At 42.2% G+C, this 27,658-nt stretch overlaps 1 protein-coding gene across 1 annotated transcript in view; it reads right to left on the reverse strand.

Moving 5' to 3' along the window:
* Nucleotides 1–709: 709 nt before the first annotated feature.
* Nucleotides 710–27,658, reverse strand: part of LOC132156262 (potassium voltage-gated channel subfamily G member 4-like) — a 38,627-nt gene continuing 11,678 nt past the window's right edge. The window contains exon 3 of the mRNA XM_059565189.1: nt 710–2,010. Within this exon, the coding sequence (XP_059421172.1) occupies nt 1,144–2,010 (867 nt within the window). The 3' untranslated portion in view covers nt 710–1,143. The remainder of the gene's footprint in view (nt 2,011–27,658) is intronic.

Below are 27,658 nucleotides of genomic sequence, written 5' to 3' on the forward strand. Positions count from 1 at the left end.
TAAACAGGTTTAACCTTTACATCAAGAACAAGCTGATGTCCATTTAATAATTTAACCAGCTGGTTAATCCTGCGAAAAGCTACACATGTAATTTGATTGGTCCATCAAAGCCTTGGTTTTCTCTGTACCTTTTCCCAAACCATGACTCAGACTTCTGGGACTTTCGGAAAGACAGCAAGGCCGTTAATGATGCAACATGACTGAATAATTGGATTAGAGGTTCAAACTTGTAATTTGTTGACAAAGCAAAGCCCGTCACAGAGTCTGACTTCGGAAGGACTTTTTATCTCTATGAATTTATTGCATGTTTAATCCCCAGCCTTATTAAGATTCTCCCTCAAACCTGCTGGACCCTGCAAGCATTGGGCAGTGGGGCAATTTTTTGACCTTATACAGAGAAGCTCTTCAGCTGGGAGCAGTATACATTCCTAGAAGGATTTCAGCAAAAAGAGATGAAGACGAACAAAACTAGGTTGACTTTGTTGAGGTCACACCATGAAAGAATCTTAACTCTAACAGGAAACACTAAAACAATCATAGATTCATCACTCTGTAACTGCTGCATGTCAGAGCTGGCAGATGGTATGGGCACATGTGCTGTTTAGTAAAATGAAGAGAAGAGAACAGGGTAACTGTGTCTTATGATTGAGCGTTTCAAAAAAGAGGATTAGAAAATCCTTCTATGAACCCTAAAAAACAGGACAGGACATTGAGATTACTGTTTTTATTTGGACCTGTACAAGAGCATGTCTGTACTAAACTGGCAAAGGAAATTATATATTCAAGTTTTCTGGAAGAGCAATTCTTGAACCTTAATAATCAACCAATAAACACATCTTTGGATTTGTTTGTCTAACGGTGTTGGATGTGGCTTTAAAGTTAAACTAGCTTTATTTTTTATTTCTATAGTGTGGATTTTCATGGAGTGCTAAATCTGTCTACAGTGTGAATATGAAGGAATTAGTGCATTAATGAGACATGATCAGCTTGTGGCTAATGGAAGACAAAATAGCTTCAAGGACCTTTAATCTTTTTAGACAGAGGCGTCTATGAAAATTAACCCTGTCCACTACAAGAGGGTTCAGCATGAGGGCATGGAAGAACAGGTTTGATCTAGAGAAGCATTTGATGTGTATGCATCACTTAAAAAGCTCCAGCTGGTAACGGGTGCTTGTTATTCCCGGAAGTCTCTCCACCATTCCCAAGAACAGAAAGGTCTTCAAATGAGCCTGGCGTCTCTGTGTCTGGAGTAAAAACTAGTCTAGGAGGAGGAAAGGCCACCCATCCTCTGTCCTCCTCATCCTCAGGTCCTGTGGTAGCAGCTGCAGCCGCCGCACACTCCTCTTTAAAGAGCCTGTCGTGCTCCTGTTTCAGCTCCTGGTAGGAGCGGGAAAACATGTGGAAAATGGAAGTGGCTGGGAAGGCCATGATTAGGATCCCACTCAGGATGCTACTGAGAGCCACTACCTGACCGGGTATGCTCCTGGGTACCATGTCCCCATAACCAACTGTAGTCATGGAGATGATCGCCCACCAGTAAGAAGCGGGAATGCTGCTGAAATCCTGTGCTCCGGTCAGCTCGCTCTCTGCCAGGTGCACAAGAGGTGAAAAGAGTGTCACGGCTACGCAGAGAAAGAGCATCAGCAGGCCAAATTCGCGCGTACTCCGCCGCACCGTCATCCCCAGAGTCTGCAAGCCCAGAGAGTGGCGGGCCAGCCGCATGACGTACAGGATCCGAAGGGCACGTAGGATCCGTAGTACTAACCCGAGCTTGTCCAGGTAGCCCTTACCTCCAGAGGGTTGCTCATGTTCACTGGTGGGGTTCTCATCCACTATCAGAGACACATAGTAGGGCAGAATAGCCATGGCATCGATGATGTTCAAGGGTCCACGGAGAAACTCCAGCTTACTGTGTGCCTGCACGAACCGTAGCAGAAACTCCAGTGAGAACCAGCCCACACAAACAGTCTCGACGATGAACATGTAGTAGCATTTCTGGGAACACACACCCTGTGGAGGGAGAGTGAGTGAGAAACTAATTTAATTCTCGATTCAATTCAGTTAAAATGCTTTTTATCTAAATTTAAAATCAATGCATTAAGGCTCAGTATATTAGAAGTTTGAGTAGAAAAAATGTTTGTGAAAGGGAGATTTAAGTAAAGGTTGGTAAATAATACAAAAAAATAGGAAAGGAAAATAAAGATAAGGAGAGGGCAGACTGCCACTACATTTTCCAGGAAAACCCAGTGTTTACTTTTAGTATTCAAGTCACACTAACCGATAAGTCAAGCTGTATCAGTTAATTAGCCGTTTTTAGGCAGTCAGGGAAGGAGGGCAAACGGAAAAGACAAACCAGACCACTTTGACCTTGAAATGTCTGAATTACCACCCCCCCCCCTTCAGGCAACACATTGGAAGTGACCTAAATTTGATTTTCCCTTCATGTGACATGCCTCTAGATGTGATCCTTGAAACTACACATCTGATGCAGCCAGATATGAAATCACCCATTATTTTAACATGTGCATACAGTATCACCACATAATTTTATCATGTCATTATCATTCAGTGCCAGTAAGTGCCTTGCTTAAATCTTAAAAACGGAGGGAGGAGCAAGCAGAATCAGTGGAAAGATGCTGAGATAGCAGATTTAATTAATATTTGGTGAGATGCATTAGTTCAAGCAAAACTCGAGGGAATGTACCACAGTCATGCCATGTTAAAGGGATAGTTTATTTTCAAATTAAATTTTGGTATGTTTTAGCTTACCTCAAGGACATCCAAGATGTAGGTTTCTCTGTTTCCTCAGTATTTCCCATTTTGATATTTTTAGGTCCAACCGTTCTTGTCTGTGACTCACATAATGGATGTCTATGGTCACCACCTCAAAGAGCATGCACAGAGGAGTCAAAATTAAACAATTCCCCACCGTAAGTACACATTGATGACCTAAGACACGAAACGAGCGGATTGTGTAAGAAAACGAACAGTATTTATATCGTTTTTACCTCTTGTACACAACCACGTCCAACTGATCTGAGTTTGCGAGTGCTTCCCGATGTGATGTGCGCGCGCGCTCTGGCTTTAGTCTGCGCAAGCGCGGAAAGCGCCGGAAGCGATCTCTCGCGCGTGTACATCACTCATTGTTTACACTTACTGCCTATGGTTTACACAGATTTCGGAAGTTTTACCTTTAACTGTGAAGATCTAAACATATTTAGACGTACAGGAAATTGCAATGGAAGACGATTTCAATATATATTCATAGACAACGTTGAATTTTTTTCACAACCATATTTATTTGAAACAGAATACACAGACCAAGTACTCAGGAGCGATCCGCTGCAGCAGCACGTCTTCAAGCCTCAGAGACAGAGATCTCTTCAAAATTGGTGGTGTTTTAGTAGCAAGTGTTGTGAGATGCCAACAGAAGTGGAGAGCATATGTTGTCACGAATGGAACAACTAACGTTACAAGATGACGACGAGGACATTGGCAGTATCACATCACACGCCTGCCTGACTGAAGATCCTGATTTTTCTCCGCTGTTGAGACGCAGCGTTTTGCACGTTGTGTTTAGTTTGCCACGTATAAACTGGAGGCGACGTCCAATGCCAGAGGGACCCAATGGCACGCTGTCAATAGAGTGAGTAATGTGTTGTATTTGTATTATAAACGCAACGATTATAAAGTGCATTATAAACATTAAACATTATAAACATTAATTTATTACAATTACTGCATGCGCGAGACATCACATCCGGGGCTTTCCGCGCTTGCACAGACTAAAGCCAGAGCACGCACGCACGCACGTCACATCAGGAAGCACTCGCGAACTCAGATCAGTTGGACGTGGTTGTGTACAAAAGGTAAAAAAGATATCAATACTGTTCGTTTTCTTACACAAACCGCTCGTTTCTTGTATTAGGTCATCAATGTGTACTTATGATGGGGAATTGTTTAATTTTGACTCCTTTGTGCATGCTCTTTGGGGTGGTGACCATAGACATCCATTATGTGAGTCACAGACAAGAACGGTTGGACCTAAAAATATCAAAATGGGAAATACTGAGGAAACAAAGAAACCTACATCTTGGATGTCCTTGAGGTAAGCTAAAACATATCAAAATTTAATTTGAGAGTGAACTATCCCTTCAACAAATTAGCTGGTCAATATGCAGATACTTGAAGGCCCTTGAAGATGTAATGGTTTTGATGTTGGTATATGCATATGCTGGTATAACGTGTGATGTTATTGTTTCTGTACATGCTCAGTTTCTCACTAACAGGTACTTGAATTTCAACTGGCTGTTCACAATGATGCAGGTGTAATTCAAAAACAAAAATGTGAACAGTAAAAGAAAAAAGATTACATTTCATCAAATGTTCAGGAAGGTGCAGTAAGATCTATGATGCGAAACCTAGCCTCAGAAAACAAATGTAATTAATAACTGATGATGCATTGTTTCACTGTCACACATGTACATATCTTCTTTTTAATGTGCTTACCTCAAAAAAAAAAAAAAAAAAATTACATAGACATCGATACTTAGTTTGATTTTTAACTGATATCAACACTTTTCCACTTACTGTGGAAGAGTAATACATGACAAAATATTTCAAGTTAATATTAAACAACCAAAAAGTAGGAAATATATATATATTATACTGGAATAAATGTTACAATTACTACTAATAATAATGATAAATAAAAATAGAATAACAAATATTTCTAATGCATTTGTTTTATATTATTGTACTCAAATGATTATTTGTTATTTATTTATAGTGTCTTCAATTTGGTAATTGGACCCATAAACATAAAGATCATTGGTATTGGCATTGATTGTAAAACAACAAAAACATTCTGTCAATCTCTAGTTGCAAGTGCCAACTGTGAACTACTTCAAAGCAATGCAATAAAAAAAAAATTCTTGAAACAATCAGAATCAAGAATTCAACTATGACTTGGTAAAAGCTGAAATTCTGCAGACGGGCTTCCATGCTCCACCAAACACCCTGCCTTGCCAAAAGAAACGTACTCTACAACTCTTAAATCTTTCAAAAACCTTTCAAAACACATTCATGCTTTTGCTTGTCGAGTCTGAAAAGACTTTGTTAATTTTCAGGCTTCTACTGCAGCAACAGACTCACAGTTAGAGAGGACATATTATCAAACTGCCGCACATCTGAGGTGATTCATTTGTGTAAATTCAGCAATTTTAAATGACAAGCAAATAATTTCTCCCTCTCCATCCAGCACATACATCCATTCTGCCACTCTCCCCAGTTCTCAGTCATTCTCATTCCCTTCTTCTACTCCACAACCTTTTTTCCATCTAATTTCTCTGACTTTTACTCCTCATTTCCCAGTGGTGGGGTGAAGCGGTTGTGACTGCAGCAGCTGCAGACATTATGCATAGAAGGATAACAATTTGCAACTTGTCAGGCTGATTGTCAATTTCTCAGTACTAATGCACTTAGGGTGACCTTATCTCTGCGTTGCCACTAGAAATGTCAATGACACCCCCCCCTCCTTTGTGCTCAAAACCAATCAACCACAGCCCCTAAATCTATACAGTCTGTATACATCTAGAAATCACCTACAGAGCTGACAAACAGATTACCATGAAGACTTATACAAGGGCTTCTGAGATCAGCATACACAGTGGTAGGATTGCACAAATAATCAAAATAAAACCAAAATGTGATGCTTCCTGTGCATTTAGCATTAAAATCTAAGCAACAGAAGGATGAGATGTTAAATATTTATGGGAAAGTATTGTGATATTTATCACACTTTTCACAATATTTAACTAGTAGACTTAACAATTGAAAGAGCATTATTTTGTGACCAAACTTCAGCTTTGAATATCAGGACTTTACATGTTGGATTCAGATGCATTATGGCTGAATAGCAGAGTATAAGCAGAGTATAATGACAAATTAAAACCAAATAGATGGTTGGAATAGGTTTGGCTCAACTCAAATGCCGCAGTCTCAGAGCAAAATGAAGACATGAAACAACCAAAAAGAACTACCACAACAGTCTTGCCAGCACATTACAGCCTTTGTTAGCACTAAACAGGTTATATGAACTGACAACCACCTTCCAGTATGATTCTTTGATTGAATGTTAGGTGGAAAGGCTGGCTGTTTGAATCTAAAGGGAGGGTCTGAGAATGCATAAATGGATGTATTGAATATGAAATGCTTTCGGGATAATCCAATCTTTGAGCTGATTAGTGAATGAGATATGGGGACCTGGGAATGGGGATGCCAGAAAGAGACAAGGGGCTGGACAGAGAGTTAAATATTCTGAGTTCCGAATGTCAATGGTCCATTTGAGAGTGAGATGGCGGTAATGCACATTTAAGTCTGTGATCCACTGTAAAGCAGGAAGAAGAAGATGGTGAACATAGGTAAATAACGATATAAATACTGTTCAGTTTCTTGCACAGACCAATAGTTTTGTGTTTTTACACATCAGTGTATCTTCACGAGCCGCAGGGTTTAATTTGGTTTTGTTTGTGTATGTTTTTTTGACTCTCAAAGCCGTGATTCCAATTCAATTCCATTATATGACTGACATATTGCAACAGTTCGAGTCAAATACCTTTGTTTGTGTTCTACTCAAGAAACAAAGTCACCTACATCTTGGATGCCAGTTCGAGTTAAAAACCTTTGTTTGTGTTCTACTCAAGAAACAAATCTTGGATGTCCTGGGGGTAAGCAGATTAACATAAAATTTTAATTTTGGGGTGAACTATCCCTTTATGCAAGCACATTCACACACACTCATGCACAGAAGAGAGAGCGAGAGAGAGAGAGAGGTTGAAGTGAGACTAGGAGAACAGCAGATATCACAAAGCTTGCAGACGTTCCAAGACTGATGTCCTGTCTCTAACACTTTTGAGCTTCTGACTTTGTTACAAAAGTGATAAAAAATTAGGCTGATGACTCTCTCAGAACTCTTTCTACAGGCAAGAGTGATGGGTGATGCCCAAAAAACATAAAAACAATGAAAGAGAGGTAAATTGATATTTAACATTGTGCAGGGAAAGTAGCTGTATAGTGTGATATGATGTAATGAGATTAAGTCTGCTCTAACAAATCAGACATGAGCACATACCATTATGTGTCTATTACTCATTATCTGTCTCACTGTTTTCCACTTTCTCTTGCCAAAATTTGTGTTGTCGAACATTCTCTGGCACAGAGTCAATAATGCCACATCATTCTTAGCTCCTAGAAAAAGACTGCAGGCAGGAAATTGTTGAGGTCAGCATATTGCTTTTATTTAAATCTGTGTACTCTTTCCTCCCCTGGCTGCTCTCTATTCAATATTCGCATTGAACATTGTTTCAAAGACATAAAGTATAAAGTAAGCAAAAAATTTGTAACTGTGTGCTAAATCTGTCATGTTGGGTATTTACCAGGTTGTGTGTGCTGATGAAGGCATGTGTCAAAATGACCTTGAGGTCACTTCCAGGGATTGAAAGAGATACAGAGACAGAGATGGATTGAGTGGGACATTGAAAGAACTCTGTGTGCTACATCGCAGTAACCCAGAGACCCTCACACTTCTGCTGTGCACTTATACAGTCACAGAGCAGAGACAGACAGGAACATGACAGATGATCAGATATACTCGCGTCTGGGTCTTTCTGGCAGCCAACCTCCATTTTACTCCCTTGAAAATACGAACACACACACACACACACAAACACACAAACAAACACACATATACACTCCTTTAAATAAGAACAAAGATGCAAATAACAAACAACAGGACAATTAAATAATAAGAAGGATATAAATTAAATAAACAGTGCTTTAAGTTTTTCAGTTAAAGCAGGTGTAACAGTAGCATTCATGAAATAAATACACAGAAATGTAATAATCAAAAGTTATTTTTTATATATGAAAAAGCGGCTTTTTAACAAATAATGTTTGTCCTAAAATTGAATTAGAACATGTCCTTAGTAGAGAAATGTCAGAAACATGACAGCTCAGGTTAGGGCTGTGCGATATGGGAAAAATATCTAATTGCAATTTTTTTTACAAATATTGCGATTGCGATTTGATTTGTGATTTTACATTTGCAAAGTCAAGCTTCAGATCAATATTGTCAATAATGTGCAGCACAGTATGAGTAGCATTACCCTGCTGAAAAAAAAAAAAAACAAGAAAAAAAAATTCTTACAGTTTCCATAAACATTATTCCATATCCATGGCATTATTCCAATAGGAATTACTGTTGTTCTATCCAATACAATTCCCATTATAATCCTGAAATCCTTTCAATTTTCAATTGTGTTTTGGGAGGGGTTCTATATATATACATACATACATACAGTACATACATATACATATATATATACATACTTTTTTTTCAGCAGACAAGATTATAATGGTATAACTAATTTTATAGAATTAACTTAGTTACTGAATTTCACTGGAAATATTTATTTTTTATATAAATAAAGAACTGTATTTCTTTAGTCAATTATTAAAGTATTACATGTTACACTGTATTTGGGATTTTAAGAACAAGTGGAAAATGTGCTGAATGTTTCATTCATTCAAGTGAAATTAGCAAGCAGGGAGACTGAATTTACATGTGTTTTAAACGTGGAGCCAGGCGCAAGCTGACGCAGGTTGTGAGCGTGAGTCGAGCCCCTTATCCATTCTGCCAGAATATAATATAGTTTAATATAATATAATATAATATAGAATATGAGAAAATAACCGAGCGTTACGAAACAGGCTGCGTGAGTGCGGCAAGTGTGAACGGCTCGTCCGTGATGCAGGATTCACGCCGCGTGGGGAAGAGAGACACAGGCTGTGTGTGCGGTCTTCTGAATGGGGAATAGCGAACATGCAATAAGAGATGCTCTTGATATGCATTGTGGCACAGTGACGCAGCTCTTGTAGATTATCTTTTTTTGTTCATTGTCTGTCTTTTCAAAGCTTAATTTACATAACGTTTTTCTTTAGTTTTAATTTACCTTACTATTGATCTGACCCTGTAGACACCATAATCCCACTCTGTCTCTCTCCTGACTCCTGCTTACAGTTTTTTTTTTTTTTTTTTTTTTTTAATGGTGGGCGTTTACACAGTTGGCTAGAGCAGAGCTGATTGGGGAGAACGGAGGTGCGCTCACTCTATTGGTTAGTAAGACTGTCACTGAAGGCTGACAGTGATGCATATGCTCTGGAACAGAGTAATATCGTGTCTACATCGCAGGCTTTTGCGATTAGCAAATTGCAACTTCTCAAATCGCGATTTCAATTCGATTTTGATTAATCACACAGCCCTAGCTCAGGTCATTTGGTCTTGGAGGAATTTGATGAGAATTATATCTATGCACATCTTTCCGGGCGAACGCTGGCACAGTTAGCAGCCGCTGCTCTGAGAAGGATTTTAGCTAATCTGTGTTTACCTGTGTTGTCACGGCGTGGTCCGGCTGGAAGGCGATGTCCTCTGAGAGGCTGAGAGTTCTTCGAGGCTGGCGCGTCAAGCCCCGTGCATGAGAGCGGCGCCCCCTGTGTCACATCCGGCCGCGAAATTGTCCAAGAAGACAACAAAGTGGCCCTGACACAGGCAACTCAGAGATGTAGGAGACTGCTCTTCAGGAGCTGGTGGAGACAGTGCCACTCCTTCCACCAGAGGAGGGCAGGGTGGAGAATCTTCTGTTTTCTTTTCTTTTTGTTCCGCCATATCCACATTTTTATTAAAAGAGCAATTTCCCTTTCCTCAGAGTTGCAAGGATCGTGGGTTGACAATGAGCAATGCACTGCCTCCTCATTCTGACCCGCAACTCCCCTATTGCCAGTAGCAAAGAGGTTGCAGTTTCGGAGATGCAACACCTCTCCACGCGTCTCTGGCCAGTTCCTCCAGGAACACGGGGAGTTTTGCGGTGATGAGTCAGAACACGATGCTTTTGGCGACATCCAACACGACTTCCCATCACAGCACCACTGTGGGTACGTCGACTGTTCCTTTGTTGCCACTCGTACGGAGTTTGGGGCATGGCTTGCACTGCCTAACCCATCCGTTTGGCTCATTCGGTTAGACATGGCTAAGCGATTCAGTTCACCCGGCGACTTCCCAAGTTCAATGGCATTGTAAGTCCAGGACGCCTCTGTCTTGTGCAAAGAGATTGCTGTCCTGTTGGTGAAGGATGCAGTCAAGCCGGTCCCTCCAGCCAAGATGAGGAGCGGGTTTAACAGCACTTACTTCATCGTACCTAAGAAAAGCGTTGGCCTTCGACCTATCCTGGATAAGTCCTGGATCTCTAATCTCGGTATTGAGTTAGACTCGGTGAGTATGACAGCGCGTCTCACCAGCAAGCGTGCCCAGTCGGTGCTGAACTTCAGAGTTCCTTCAGAGGCAGGACAGAGATACCACTGAAATATTTTCAGAGGCTCCTGGGGCATATAGCATCCCGCTCTAATTGCTTCATATGAGACCACTTTGACACTGGTTACACTTCCAAGTCCCGAGATGGGCATGGCGCCACGGTACACATCGTGTCACAATCACACCAATGTGTCACTGCCTATTCAGCCCCTGGTCAGACCTGGCTTTTTTTACGGGCTGGGGTGCCCTTAGAACAAGTGTCCCAGCATGTTTTTGTCATGGCAGATGCCTCCAACATGGGCTGGGGTGCAACGTGCAAAGGGCAGGCAGCTTCAGGGTCCTGGACAGGACCTCGACTGCTTTGGAGTTGCTGGCAGTGCATCTAGCTTTACAGTGGTTTTGGCTGCTGTTGCTAGACAAGCATGTGTTGGTCCGCACGGACAACACTGCGGCTGTTTCCTTCATCAACCGACAGGGCGGTCTACGAACACGTCGCATGTCTCAACTCGCCTGCCATCTCCTCCACTGGGGTCAAGTCGCTTCACGCTGTCCATATTTTGGGGTAGCTCAATCGTGTATCCGATGCGCTCTCATGGCAGCTAACTTTTCCCGGGGAATGGTGATTCCATCCCCAGATGTTCCAGCTGATCTGGAGTCTATTCGGAATAGGCCTGGTAGACCTGCTTCCCACGAGCCTCCCACTGCCAGCCGTACTATTCCTTGTCCAAGGACCCCCTGGGCACGGATGAACTGGCACACAGCTGGGCTCGGGCTCTATGCAACTATGTGTTTCCCACAGTGAGCTTGCTCACACAGACACTGTGCATGGTCAAGGAGGATTGGGAACAGGTGTCTTACAGGTGTCTTACTGCCTTACTGGTCCACCCAGACCTGGCTTTCAGGACTCATGCTCCTCATGACAGCCCCTCCCTTGTGCATCTCAGGGGCTGGGCACCATATAGTACCCGTGTCCAGATCTTTGGAACCTGCACGTGTGGCTTCTGGACGGAATGCGGCAGACCTAAGTGATCTGCCACCAGCGGTGGTGGACACTATAACTCAGGCTAGAGCTCCCTCTTTAAAGCAGGCCTATGCTTTGAAGTGGAGTCTGTTCACAAATTGGTGTTCTTCTCACCGAGAAGACCCCCAGATATGCTCGGTCAGAGTCATGGTTTCTTTTCCCGGCTGTCACCCTCCACCTTGAAAGTGTATGTTGCTGCCATTGCAGCAACTCACGATGCAGTGGACGGCCGGTCCCTGGGGAAGCATGACTTGATCATTAGGTTCCTGAGAGGTGCCAGAAGATTAAATCCTCCTGGGACACCCATGGTGCCCCCCTGGGACCTCTTTATTGTCCTGACTGGACTTCAGAGGGGTCCCTTTGAGCCATTTGATTCTGTCAAGCTGAAGTTCCTGTCTCTCAAGACAGCACTCCTGAATGCAGTCACTTCCATCAAGAGGGTCGGGGACCTCCAAGAATTTTCGGTAAGTGAAGAGTGTCTTGTATTTGGGCCGGACCACTCTTACGTTGTCCTGAGACCCTGGCCTGGATACGAGCCCAAGGTTCCCACCACTCCCCTCCAGGACCAGGTGGTGAACCTGCAAGGACTGCCCCAGGAGGAGGCAGATCCAGCCTTGGCATTGCTGTGTTCGGTAAGAGCACTTTGCATATATGTGGACCACACCCAGAGCTTCAGAAGCTCTGAGCAGCTCCTCGTCTGCTTTGGGGGTCAGCAGAAAGGGAAGGCTGTCTCCAAGCAGAGGTTGACCCACTGGATAGTGGATTTCATCGCCTTGGCATACCATTCCCAAGGCGAGCCTTGCCCCCTGGGGTCGAGGGCTCACTCCTTCTCCTATGCCCTGGCGCATGCTGCCTCTCTGGCAGACATCTGTCAAGCTGCTGGCTGGGCATCACCTAACACCTTTGTGGGGTTTTACAACCTTCGTGTAGAGTCGGTTTCTTCCTGTGTGTTGGGTAGGAATGTAACAATACCATTTTTTCAGAACCTATCCGATCCTGAAAATTCTGAGTATCTGCCGATTGCGATCCAATCTGAAACCAGCACCTGATTTTTTTTTTAATCAATGTAGAATTTCTATACACCACGAGTCAGAACGAGTCAGTCTTTTGTTCGTTATCTGGCTCGGCTCGGTGTTCATCTTCAGTTCTCTCTTCACAGCAGTTCAGTCAGTGTACTGTTTGAGTAAATGAATTACTCCGGTATATTGGTTTGTTTGAACTCAGAGGGAGTGTCAGCTACATTAAAAAAGTTAACAGCTTAAGTCATTTGTGGATTAATGCGTATTAGAGACGCGAATGGCACTGGATGAGCAATTGTTATTATAATCCATGGTCAAACAGTCTCAATTATTATGCAAGTTGACTCGAGAGACAAAAATGGCAAGACTGCAAAGTCGCATTTGTCATCCATCACCATCACAGAAAGTGGACATTTGAAGCTGGACTAATGAATGTACAGTATTAAGCATTTCAATTGGCAAGAGAGAAATAACTTGGATGGAACCTTCTTGGCAAGGAGGATTGTGTGCATTACAGTCAGATACAAGGGAGAAGGCTTCTTACATTAGGTTAGACAAAAAGTTTAATTTTCGCAACTTGCTTATCAACTTGATAATAGCAATTTGTTGTGGAATATGTGCCGATAGGGTCCAGTCGGGTCTGTTTTGCTGGCTGGGTTTGGGTCCAGCTTTCAAATAATTGACAGTCCACATCGGTTCAGGGTAGTACATTTTTGACATTTCTCTGTTCTGCATGGCCCCGGGTCACACTTTCAAAATAATAGACGGGTCCGGGTCGGTTCAGTGTAGCACATTTACGGGTCTTTTCAGGTACTAATTTTTGGACCCGTGTAGACCTCTACTTCCTGCATTCTATCTTCTGCATTTACTCTTGTTCTTCTACAAGCTCTGACAACTTCCATGGGTTTACAAGCTTTTGGTTATGTGGCTCCCCAATTATGGAACTCACTTCCTGTAGAAGTTTGCAATAGTTCAAGTCTTCTGGTTTTTAAATCTCATCTTAGAATGCAGGCTTTTATGTGATTTTAATGTGTTTGTTGTACTGGTTTTATGGACTTTGTAAGTTGTCCTTGAGTGCCATGAAGGTGCCTATAAATAAAATGTATAATAATAATAATAATTGTATCGGTCATATTGAAATCTCTGACATTTGATTGCAGACTTTACTAAGTTGGCTCATTTGCTCTCCATTTAATCACACTGGTATTTGGGAGAAACTGTTAATAAAGTCAATATAAAGTCAAAAACTAAACCTTTCTTCTTAATACATGTTGCTGATCTTATTGTTATTTCAAAGTTAAATGTTTGTCTTCATAATCTATAATAAAAACGCGTAGCTTGCTCTGCATCTGAAACGACTTTGCTTTCCAGGTTGTCACCTTACCTTATTATTTTTTAAAGTCTCTTTCTTTATCTCATCAAGTCTTTCTAACAACATATGCACATCCAGTTTTAGCCTGATGCTTTAATCTGTGTAATCCTCCAAAATGCACTCCACTCAATTTTTCCTCCTGAATAATAATTTGTCAAACAGCAATACATTGCTCACTTTTTCTCTATCTCTATCCATCCTAGCCCAGAAACCCGAAGTATTGTTTTCTGGATTCTGTGCTTTATGATTAAACAAAAATTTATTATCAAAAATGTTGGTAATTAAATTAATGATTAATCAAATAAATGATTATTTTTAATTAACACACGACTGAATTAATCTTATAAAATGTAATGAATGCAATTTTATTTTTTGGCAAACAAATTGCTCCACAACGGAGGTTTACTCTTATATTAATTAAAAACATTGTTTTAATAAACTGTCTAAATATTATTATTATTATTATTTCTTTGAGAAGTACATTCTAATGTACAAATATACAATTGACAAATTCCTTGACATTATGCATTACACAGTAAATTACATTTTTATGATTAGAGTCTGCGATTTTAGGCTGTAGGGAGGATTTTGAGTTCCTTTCATAATATCTGTCACGGTGCCCACTGAACTTGACTGTGATCAGCTGTTTGTAGAGAAAGGCTGCAAAGGGTTGTCTGCTGAAAGAGTTCAGAAATTGACTCACCCACATATCTCTGACACAAAAACGAATACCATTGCAACTATGACTATAACACGACCTTTGGAGGAACTGGTCACACACCCACATCTTTCATCTAACTGAATTGCTCTCATTCTGTTCAGTCTCTTCAACATCCTCGTTCCCCCATCCCTGAAGACCAACGCTGCACTCTGCCCATTTGATCTGTCCTTTATGGCAGGTAACTGCAAATCCTGTCAAGCAAGGTTTACTACTGTAGTCCTACACCTGCAGTTTTGTGGTCTCCTTCTGCCAGAGCATCTCTACTTCAGACTATAGACTATAGAAATCAGAGGTGTAGTCAGTAAGTGAAGATAGTCAATTAATTTAGCTTGCATGACTGTAGTAGAAAAAAGACTTTCACACTAAATTGACATCTTTCTTGCTATCTACCAGTTGTAGCTATCTACTTGTCACAGTAACATAACAATGCATGGAAAGTATATACAATGGGACAGTCTACTTCCGCTGTTGGCCATGCATTCAAGTATGTTTCTGGCCTAAGTGTAAACGGCACTGTAACATCCTCTCCTTCCCTTTCAGAGCAGCATCTCTAGCTTTTAGTTAGGACCCAGGAGACATTGAACAGACATGGATACCTAACAGCCAGCCCATAAACATAACAGTGGAAAAATAACCAAGAGGTCAACGGGTAGATTTATTCATCCTGCTAGTCTGTAAAGAGAAAGTATGAATGCAATGGGTGCTTGTTGGAAATATACAATGCTTATTTCACCCAAAAATTCAAGTTTTGCCAATATTTTCTCCATCTCTGACCTTTCTATATTCTGTGGAATACAACAGATGATATTTTGAGGAATTCCAGTGTTTTTGTCATTACAATGGCAGTCAATGGGCACCAAAATGGTTTGGTTACCAATATTATTCAACTTATCTTTGTTTGTATTCTCATTTCATTGAGTTGCATAATATCCCTGGTGTATATAACTGAAAGAAAAACGTCTCAGGTTACGACTGTAACCTATGTTCCCTGAGAACAGGGAACGAGACACTACGTCAGAATGACGCTTTGGGGAACGCCTCAGGCGTGACAGGTGTCTGAAATCACTATCAAATCACGGCAATCATAATGACCGGCGACAGCCCGTGAATCATTAACGTGAATGATTAACGTGCGACCTGCAAGTATAAAAGGGAGCCTTGCAAACATGACAAACATCCTATCGTCTGAAGGGACTGTTGCAGGCAGGCCCCGAGGCATGGCAGGAAGACGTAGTGTCTCGTTCCCTGTTCTCAGGGAACATAGGTTACAGTCGTAACCTGAGACGTTCCCTTTCGAAAGGGAACTCTACACTACGTCAGAATGACGCTTTGGGGAACGATATACCAACGCCACCATGCTAAGGGGAGTGCCTGCCAAGCGGCAGTGACAACTGACAGAACTAGCAAATTCAAATGAAACGCTAGAACCACTCACCCTCAGGTCACACTGGGCTGTCAGTGACAGCACTCCCTACGGTCATAGCCCAAGCTATATGATACCACAGAAAACCCTCCATAAACATAGTTTTAGTGAAAGGTCTACCTGGGCCTGCTCAAGGGCCTAGGACCACACTTCAACTTCTTAGAAGGGGTCCCTTCTAGGGAATGTGGCTAGGGAACCTGAGGGAACCCCAGCCAGTCACTATTCAGGGGAACGTGCCACCTGAAATGCCACCAGGCAGGCCTGACCTGGTGTCACCATACACTATAGTCTGGCCACTTCCTGTCTGTCCGAAGACAGAGCCTCTGGACACTTGCCTTTAGGAAGGCATCCAACCCGAGGGACTGCGAAGCAGGCAGTGAACCACTCGGACCGGATCTCAGAGACGGGATATCCTGGAGAGTATGACTCAGCATAGTGCATTACAACCCTTGCCAGCGAGGGGAGTTTCTCTACTCAATCCACGGATCAACCCAGTGTTTGTGTTTCAAAACACTAAGGAGGCCTGTGAGGGCCTAAGGACTGATCTAACTGGGAGGCCTCATGAGAGGCCTACGACCGACTGATCAGACTCAGGAGACCACATACTCATACTGACCCTCAGTGAGGGGAGCATTAGATCTACCTGGTAGGCAACCAGGCTGTAGCAAGATAAAGAGGTTCCAGGAGGGAACCCGTAGCAGAGAATAAAAACTTGAGTCGAGCCAGGGCGCAAGCTCACCTTTGGTAGCTGCCTGATAAGGTCTGCTAAACTGAAAGTAAGCGGCCACTAGCTTACAAAACCCAGCACCACTGTGAAACTACTCAGGGAGACCTGGAGAGGCCTACTACCTGACAACCACAGTATGTGGGAGCTCACCATCAGAGAGGCCTGGTGCAGCCTACTACCTGAAAAACCATGCTCAGTGGAACACACAGTAAGTGGGAGCTAACCGTCCAAGGAGGCCTGGAGAGGCCTACTACATGATAACCACAGTATGTGGGAGCTCAACTTCAGGGAGGCCTAGTGAGGCCTACTACCTGATAACCACAGCGCATGGGAGTTCACTTACAGAGAGGCCTGGAGAGGCCTACTACATGACAACCACAAAACCTGGGAGCTCAACTTAAGGGAGGCCTAGTGAAGCCTACCACAGTACATAGGAGTTCGCTTACAGAGAGGCCTAGAGAGGCCTACTACCCCATTACCAGAAAACCCACATTAAGTGGAAACTCAAAGTATGTTGGAACTCAACTCCAGGGAGGCCTGGTGAGGCCTACTACCAGAGAACCATGACATGAAGGAGCTTACTTTCAGGGAGGCCTGGAGAGGCCTACTACCTGAAAACCACAGCTGACAGTGGGCCAGACTGGCAGTCCAGTTGACTGTCTATGGGGCTTTGCCTTCAGGGAGGCCTTATGAGGCCTACTACCTGATAGTTCAACCTCAGGGCCACTTAGTACCACAGTATGAGGGATTCAGCCCTCAGGGAGGCCTAGTAAAGCCTACTACCTGATCTCCACAAAAAATGTGGGAGCCCATCTTCAGGGAGGCCTGAAGAGGCCTACTTCCTGAAACGGTCTAATCAGCTGGATGTGTACTGCTGCTGGGGACTCGCCTAACAGGGAGGCCCGGTCGAGCCCACTAGCTGATAGCGAGTCTTTCTGCTACTTTAATGAACACTGCTGGAACCATACTAATAAAAAACTTTCCTAAAGTTTCGACCTAGTGTATGCTCCACAATGTTGTGACCCACCTCCGAGGAGGCCTGTTAAGACCTACTACTCGGTAGTGAGTCTTCTGCCCAAACTACCAGGGCCAACCACCAAAGGTGAGCTGGCCTAGGAGCCCTATCTTAGGGGTTACCCAGTCAAGGAGGCCTGCTGGGGCCTACTACCTAACTGTGCAGCCTTCAAGGCAGAAAAACTGTTACTACAGCGCTTACAGCATCCTGGTACCTAATCACATTGCCAAAGGCAGTGTACTCAGCAAAAAGCAATACCCTCATAGCAGGGGAGTACAACATACGCCACTCTGCCTAGTGGAGGCCCCATTTTAAGGGCCTACCTACTAAATGCAAGGGCATCAGCTCATGGCAATGCTCTGGCTTCAAGGGAGCGGAGTTCAAATACCGGAATGAAATGTAGTTAGAACTCCCTGCTCAACCGGAGCCATCATGGTGTGAGGTAAATAATACAGAGCTGAGAATGGATTACTCAAAACTACCCTGCGTTAGCGGGGGAGTAACACCATATGCCCCTGAAATGTTAGACAGGGAGCGGGCCTGCAAGTGGCTCCAAAGGGTGACAGGGATTTGTCCTGTGCCCAGCCTGGGGGAGCGGAGCTTGCTTGCAAGCCAACCAACTTTCACCCATCGTCCGAGCGGTTCAGCTCAACGGGCTGAGTGGAGCCAGCTCTAGAGGCCTAAAAACAAGTAGCTCTGTTCGGCAGGGTCTGGCAAACTATCACATCGCAGAGCGAAAGACAGCCTGACCCGCCTGAAGGATCATACCTCAACTACCACCCTGCATTACTCTATCACCCCTGAATGCAGTGAAAGGGGCGGGCTTTGGCCAACAACTCCCATTTAAGGGAGGAGGCTGAAATCTCGGGGAGGAAGCCTACACATAATAAAATGCGGCAGCTATACTTAGCAAAACGCCTCCAACATCCCAAACATAGCCTAGGCCAGCTACAGAGGCGGCCCGGGTTAGGGCCGACCTACAAGCATAGATCTACCTGAGGGCTCAGAGGAGCCACAGCCTACCTGATTGAGAGGCTGTGAAACACTCAACCTACTGCCAGGGGAGCGAAGTACTCAGGATACCAATGTCACAAACCGAAAGGTAGGACATAAGATCTATCTGAAGCGCCAGCGTCAGTCTAAACCTAAAGTAAAAAAGTTTTTTTTTTTTTTTTAGGAAGACCAACTACCCTACCCCTAGGCGGCTTAAAGCCCTGAGGCTAACATAGAAATGAGTGGTGGCCCACCACGCATAAAAATGTCATGACAGGAAGGCCATCATCTACTCACACGGGAGTCAAATCTTTTTTTGAGCTTCTCCCTAAATCGTTCTAGCCACAAGCTGGGGGGGGGGCTTCAGGGCCCTGAAGTTCCAATACCTTACCTCATTGCTCCTCTAAGAATGACTCCCTAGGTCTATACAGGGAACAAGGTCTGTAGAGAAATACAAATCAGTGTTAGTATACACACAGAAATTATATTAAAAACCAACCAGTTCACCTGCGGTGTGCAGAGTGAAGACTCGCCAGAGAGTTCTCTATGAACCTGGGGGCCATCACTTTACATGCCTGAAAGAGGCGCTCTCACCAACCAAGCCGAGGCGGGCCATCAGAACCTTGTTCTCATCCTAGACCCAGCCCCAGGCCTGGTGTAAGAAACGCCTGGGGAGTCGGGAAAAAGAGGAGAGGGCTAGGATAGTAACAGCCCTCCAGGAGATGATCCATCACTAACGCTGTGATCGTTTGTACTGGATCACCTCCTTCAGATCCTTCTTTTTCCTGCGGGAGTCACGCCTCCTCTGTGACCTGCTCCTACATGGAGGGGGTGCACGAGAGGCGACACTAGCTCTCCCGCCTGTCTGGGCTCGGATCCGGATCTCAGCGGTATACAGGTCTTAAACGCCGCTGAGCGCGCCTTCGCCTCCCTGAACTTTCCAACCACCGCCTCCACGGAGGTGCCAAAAAGTTCAGAGGGCGAAACCGGTGCATCAAGGAGAAAGGCCTTCTCTTTCTCCCCGATGCCAGCCAGGTTCAACCACAGATGCCTCTCCGTGGCCACCATTGCCGCCATCGATCGACCGATCGAAGCGGCAGTCTGTTTAGTGGCCCGGAGAGCAAGATCTGTGGTGCGGCGCAGCTCAGCCACCGCCTCAGGGGACAGCCCTGCCCCCTGGTCGAGATCCCCCAGCAGGTCGGCCTGGTACGCCTGCAACACCGCCATAGTGTGCAGGGCAGCACCGGCCTGACCCGCTGCCGTGTATGCTCTGCCATTCAAACGCGCTGTGGTCTTGAGCGGTTTGGATGGCAGGGCTGGAGCACTCAGTGTCGACGCCCGCCCAGACACGAGATGGTTCGCAAACGTCTCGTCAATGGGCGGCATCGACACATACCCATACTCGCCGATCCCCTCAACATCAGCGAAACTAGCCCGCTGATGTCGGTGGATCCGAGCAGAGTATGGGTTCTTCCATGCCCTCTCGATCTCAGTATGGAGATCAGGAAGAAATGGAAGGCTCGCCTGAGCTGGTGGTCTATGGCCGGGGAGAAATCGATCGTCCAGCCTGCCACGAACAACTTCTCCCCTAACACGCCGCCATGGCAGTTGCAACCTGTCAGTGGCGCGTTCCATTACATCCAGCAGCTCAGCATACACGGGGCAGGGTGGCTGAGAGGGTTCAGGGTCCACCTGAATGACCTCCTCCTCATCCATCACCTGCCCGTCCTGAAGAGCATCTGTTGCAGGAACAGTAGGAGAAAAATCCTCTTCGTCATCCACCTGCAACTCACCCTCGTCATCCGCCGAATCATCTGAGAGGTTAACACCCCTCTCAAGACGATCGGCGAGATCCCTCTGGGAACCCCACGACGCGAGTCGCCGCTCTTCCTCAGCGCGAGCGGGACCTGAGCCACGAGGTACAGATGGTGAGCCCTCCTCACTCGAGAAGAAGGCTAGACGAGAGCGGAGCGTTTTCAAAGCAAAACGCTCACAGTTTGCACAGACAGCTCCCTCAAGAGCCGCCTGTGCATGCTCTTTGCCCAGACAGAGAACGCACAGTTCGTGTGAATCACCCGGCGTCAAATACCTTGGGCACGGATCCGCACACTTCCTGAAGCTTTCAGCCTTCTCCGTGCGTTTCATTTTCTTTGCCGACTTTTCCAGCGATATCAAACAGACAGTCCCTGAAGACGAAAAGATGTTTGTCATGTTTGCAAGGCTCCCTTTTATACTTGCAGGTCGCACGTTAATCATTCACGTTAATGATTCACGGGCTGTCGCCGGTCATTATGATTGCCATGATTTGATAGTGATTTCAGACACCTGTCACGCCTGAGGCGTTCCCCAAAGCGTCATTCTGACGTAGTGTAGAGTTCCCTTTCGAAAGGGAACTGCTTCCTGGAAATTTAAAAATCTGTGGATTTTTTAATGTATACTATGAGGCTGGAAGACAAAACTGACAGTAAATAAATGTTTTATGTTACATGCTAATGTTGCTATACTGCAACTCTGTTAACACATTTTCATAAAACAACTCAAAACTGAGCATATAGAGCAATAAGTGTCTGCATTCATGGACTTGCATAGGCTAAGATTCAGGCCTTTGATTAAAGCTTAGAGATGGGTGCATAATGCTATGTTTCTCTACAGCACTGAGACTTCAAGGGTGATTCATCTTCAAACAGGACAAATACCTGAAGCATACACCAAAACACACACTTACAACACTGATGTCCTGGAGAGATTCAGTCATTCTAATTAAGCATCTGTGAAATGACTTAAACACTGTAGTTTGCAAACAGTTCCCGCTTAACTTATTGAAGTTGAGGCATCAGTTTTATGTTCAATAGACACAGTAATTGTTGTCAAAGGTCACCCTGCTAAGTATTAACTCTAGAAAGAGAGTCAAGTACTAAAACATTTAAATATGTATATATTATTATAATTCAGTTATTATGCATATTTTTTTATAAATATAACGAAAAGTATTATTTTTAATTATACACATTTGAGTGCCATACATTTTCTTTTTCAAAGTTCACAAATATGAAAAAGCTTCACAAAGTTTATATTGCCTCATGACTTTAAAACAATGTGAAAAAGTTTGAAACTGTGATTGTTTTGTAAAAGTGTTTGTATTATATGTCTATGTGCAAGCAAGTAGTGAAAGAGTGAGCTAAAATGACATAAAAGAACCCACAATGTGTAGCCTGCACAAGCTGTGTACATCTTGCAATTTAATCCCAGAAAATTATACAGTAGGTGAAGACAACAAGCGGGCAAGCATTAAAAATGCATCTTTAACTCTGGGATGAAGCTACTTGTGGAAAGAATCTTCTGATGGATGGCACGATTAACACCATTTACTATCTCTACATCTGCTGACTCAAAAATGAGTATGCGGCACAAGAAGAAAAATTATCAGACATCCCCACATACATTAATGGCCTTATAGCACCACACAATGTATCCCATGCATCTTCTCACTGTCGTTTTCTAGCTTCTCTTCTATTGCATTAAATACAAAGCAAGAAGTCCATTACATTTTTGTATTATCAAACTTATTGTATACGATGCATTCAGGCCGTCTTGAAGCAACCAGGGTTTGAGTGACTTGCCAATCTGACTAAAACCATCAACCTTACCATTACCCTGAGCTTGTAAACATTTCACTATATCACCAACAAAGACAAGCACTACTGCATACAGTCAGCCACCTGAGTGCTTGTTTCTACGTACACCTGTGAGGCACAACAGAGTATTTTTTTTTGTGAACCCTGTAACCTTGGAACTGAAAAGATGTTAGTGCTCAGAATCGTAAACAGCAGGCCACATTTTCTTTCAAGTCATGCTATTCATTTAAAGAGTTAAAGCAAGTTAAATCATTCGGGACCTCAGCTCCAGCTTTAACAAAGGTGATTCTGGTGCAATATCACTTTTGACCTACACTGACACTTTGTGACTTGAAAACTCCTCCTGTTGAGTGTTATATAAAAACCTATTCTGTAACCTGCATGTGAGGGCAATCATCTCCCAATTTCTCCTGCATCAATATTGGAGCACCGCAGGGTCGCCAGCTCTCTTTCTTCCTATATACGCTTGATCAAATGTAGAACTACTACTACTACTACAAAAAAAGTCAGCCCATTTGCAGCAGAAAGGCAGTCTGCATTCTCGTAAAATGGAAAAAACTAAAACTCAGCTCACTCAAAGCCATGGAATTAGTAAACGACCCTCCCAACCCAAAGTATTTTAAATTTTACAAACATATGAACTTGTGTACTAGCTTACTAAAGGTTATTTCTTTGTCAGAGCACCAGTCAAATCAATTCATGGTTTGACTCAAAGTCATGACTTTAAAATAGTTAGGATAGTTTAAATAGTTTCTAAGAATGACCCACTAAACTCCATCTAATTTCTGTCAGTCGTATGTGGTTTAGAATAAACTAGTGGTGCTCAGATAGGGGCCCGGGGCCCACTATGGGGCCTCAGAAAGATTCCAAGGAGCCTAAAGATCACTTAAAATTATTTAAATCAAGGAAAAACAAATAACTTAATACCCCCTCAACATTTTTCTTTAACTGAAGAACAAGGATTGCCATGGACATTAAATATAAAATAATATATAATTATATATAATTTTAAAAGTGTGATTCTTAGACCTGGAAAAGTCATGTAAATCAATAAAATCTTAAAAGTCCATGGGAATTTTTTATAAAGAATATATATTTTTTCTTTTTATCTCAAGCTCTAAAATATTTTATCAGGTTGAAATTGTGAGTAAAAAAAAAAAAAAACACAAATGGAAATGTCATGGGGCCTTTAAATTTTGTTGGGTATTGGTAGGGGCCTTGAGTCAAAAAGATTGAGAACCACTGGAATAAATCTCATCACTGTCTAATGTGCACATTTGTAAACCAATGTTAATAATGCAAATTGATGAGGTCTGTATCATGTAAATCAGAACAATAAATTAGTGAGAACATTCTAAAAGATGCAACAACCACAACAAAAACAACAGATCCTACAAATGCCAAGTATTTGAGGATAAAACAGTATAAGAGGAACTTATTTGTTTTAGAAATTATTACTTAATGTAAATGGCATAAAAAACATCCCATTAATGGAAACATGCAAGTTCACCCAGTCTTCATCTAGTGTTTCTTTTCCCTTTTCTCACTTTGTCACCTGGGCTTATCATGATGGTTTTGACCATTCAAAACCATCATCTTCCCACTCAAGAGGAAACCCGTGGCAGATTGCACAGTGGATTTTTCACCTTCTCTTGTTTTATAGTAAGAGCCCAGGCCAAAGAACACTAGCTGAGATCATTGCTAACCCTGCATCATCACCTGCTCCAGGAACTCCCCTTCTGGCAAATTATAGAGCCAAAATGCAAAACTGCAACACAACACCAAAACCACTCATGCCCTGCACCTGTACCGACACCATCTGACCCTCTGTTATACTCTGTCCAACAAAGCATGAACAGGATATGTATAGCGTTAGCTAGTCTGTCACTGATGGGTGTGTGGAGACTATGATTGGTCAAGAGGAAAATGAAACCAGCTTTGGTGCACTGACTAAAGGTTCAGAGACCAGCTTCATATGTCTCATGAGTCTCACATGCGTGAAAGTTATGCAGAGCTGTAAAATGGCTTTAAATGTTCTCTTTTTCTGTGTGCTTGAGTGCAGTCAGGAGGACAGATGATTAATTTACCCATTCATTTTTTTTTCTCAGTATTTCATTTAGCATATGTACTGTAGATAATGTGCTCATCTTTGTGGCTCAGAAACAAGGCTGTTCATTATGTCTTAATGCATGTAATCTAGTGAATACATCTGCAGTATAAAAGATTTTTATTGCTGTAGAGGTAAGTATATGCCAGATCAAGCGAGGAAGGTTTCCATCAAATCAAACTGATTATGTTGTCTTTTTTGTAGCAAATACAAATCCACTTTTTGCTTGATGCACTGGCTGGAGACTTTTAGCCAAATTAAAAAGACTGAGTTCATGACATCATACTAAATAATTTATTCTCCTCTACATTTTTCAATTCAGGCCAATTCAAACATGCTTTAGTGTATAATTTGCATATATATTTGCATAATTGTCCTGTTTTTTTTTTGTTCATATGTACTACTAATCTAAATAGTCAATCCTCCAACTACAACAAGCTCAACAGATTTCTTTTTTATTTTAATTAATTTTAAATTAATTTTATTAGAGCCAGACTGCCAGTGATTTAAATAGCACACTGACAGTGTGCAATATCTTGGTTGTTAGAAAGTTTGCATAATGAAACTGTAGCATCTCATCTTGCACTGTTTATTGAATGCTAACAATCCTCAAAAATGCCAAAAGCTTTGCATTTTTTAAGTAGTGACTCAAAACGTCCAACTTTCAAAAACAAATCTCCATATCAGGTTAACTCAAAATCAGAAATCAGCCTAATTATTAATGTTTTAAAAGTAACATTTTCATGTTAAAAAAGTAAGTTGTCAATATTTACTTTTCCTTATGCCATTCTAAATTCTATATCTCTGTCTTTACCTCTGTCTTTTATTAAAAAATAAAATAAATAAAAGCAAAACTACATATATATATATATATATATATACAGTATATGAGAGAGAGAGAGAGAGAGAGAGAGATTGAAAATATGTAGTTTTATCCTTAATATTGTCAGTGATACAGCTACATTTTTACAGGACACTGTGAATAAGTGTGTGTGCCATCAGCGCTTGGTGAGTGAGAGGATGCTCATGGCATACAAACACCTTCAGTTCTGAGTCCTTGCTGCTGTAGTTCAAACAAAGCAAAATTTACACCTGCAGCTCCAGGGAGAAGAAAAGGAGAAAGTGCATAAGACAGCATGGGGAAGAAAGGGGCAGAGAGTGGTAAACAAGAGTAAAGGTGAGAAAAGGCAGAGAAAAGAAAAGAGGACAGAGAGAAAAGCAGTCCAAAGAAGAAAAGCAAAGGTAGAAATTAGTATTTAAGAAAGAAGAAAAAGTGAAAGTAGCTAGAGTGAACAGAAAGTGCTGATTAATGTGAAAATTACACTGCTGTAGTGTATTGTCGTCTGCCGTGGATCTGAGGAATCACACAGTCTCTGGGTTCTGTTTCCAGAAGATAGACTTTATTTCAGACAGAAACGAAGCTGAGATGTTCTCTGCGAGAAGATCTCGAATGCTAGGTGGTATCTCCATATATAGAGAGTTTTCTTGTTTTTAACAGGGCATTTTCTATTCTCTATAGTTTTCCTTATGCCTCCATTTCAGTTCCTCCCTGTAGAGTTGAGACTTGTCATGGTAAAGAAAAAGGCCCATTTGTATGTTTTTCCAGACTTTTCCTATCTGTGGGTCAGGATGTTTTTTGCAGACAGGCACATTCTTTTCACACACAGGCTATATGATTATAATGGAATATATATACATATATATGACTAGATTTACCTTGATTATACTTGACTAATACAAATCTTATTAATAAAAAAATCTTCCACACTGCCTACTCTGCAAAAAAACATCTGTGGTGCCCAACATTTCATTCTTCACATGCATTTAGTTAAAGCGGTCATATGATGCAATAAAGAATATCTGTAAAGTTTCAAAGACTAAAGTCTCAAATCCAAAGAGATATTCTTTATAAAAGTTAAGAGTCAACTACGCCCTCCCAAAATGGCTCATTCTAACATGCCCCCACATGTCTGCATCACAATGTGGGATTTGCATAAAGCCGCCCAAATGTTCACGCAATAAAAAGAAGGCGTAACTGATTCTCGCTGTTGTGCCGGCGCCTTGTTGTGGAGGCTGTGTTTCATTGTGAAAGAGAAGCTACTTTCAAAATATAACTTTAATCTCGTAATTGCTACGACTTTATTCTCGTAATTGTTACTTTATTTTCAAAATATTACGACTTTATTCTCGTAATCTTCTTCTTCTTCTTACTATTATTATTTTTTTTCGTGGCACTAAAGCACCTTCATACATGTCACACTAAAATACCAAACAAAAATTTAATTGTACATTTAGGAATAATACAGGCATACAGAGGCCCTAGAAATACACTGGGGCACTTAAAATGCCTGAATGTCGTTGCATAAATTATGCTAGCCTTTACTGCAGAACTAACTTCACTTTAATTTACCAATGACTTTAAGTTCTAATTCGATTTTTAATGGATGAGGTCAGTTCACCTCATTTTTTACACAGGTGTAGTTTATCACATTAAAATTTAAATATGGGCATGTTCCACTGACATCTGACTACTGGAAAATGTTTAAATGCCTTTGTCTTTATTTTGAACAGTATATTAAAAACGTTTTGCATAACATTTAAAATGTGTGCTTGTGAAACTTTACTTTAAAATAAATGCCACTTGTTTTGATATTTTGTCATCTAATTCCATTCATACATATTTATGGGTTGCTCAAGTGTCCAGATACTTTCTGAGACCAATGTACTTTCATGTAGATTCAGTGAGGCCATCCTTAAAAATATTTTGGTTTGCAGTAACAGTAATTTAAAAAAAAAAAGGGTCGGTAGGTTGGTCTATATTTTTTTTTTCAAGTTTCAATGTAAAAAAAGGTAAATTTTTGTGATGGTGATGACGTCGGTATGAATTTAAACAAATTAGCATATCGTGACATCACTGACTGGGTCTTCAACCCGTGCCTTCAGGCGCATCATTGCAAACCTCATTTTGATGCAGGCTATATAGGCCACAATCAAATTTAAATCTTTGTCAAAAACATGTTTATTGCATGAATTTCAGGTGAGAAAAAAAATGAGGTACTGTTTTACTTGCATCCACCGCTACGTATCAATGCAACCTACAAATGAGAGAACGTTTACTTTGCTTTCTTGGGTTGTCACTTTTGTGAAAAAAATCCTGTTCGATTTCAATGACGATTGTTCATTGAATCGATTGTAAAATCGATTTTGCATGTCTAAAGTTTTATACGGCAAATAACACCAAATATAGGTAAATCCACGG

Source organism: Carassius carassius, chromosome 13, assembly GCF_963082965.1.
Source record: "Carassius carassius chromosome 13, fCarCar2.1, whole genome shotgun sequence".
Classification (NCBI taxonomy): Eukaryota; Metazoa; Chordata; class Actinopteri; order Cypriniformes; family Cyprinidae; genus Carassius; species Carassius carassius.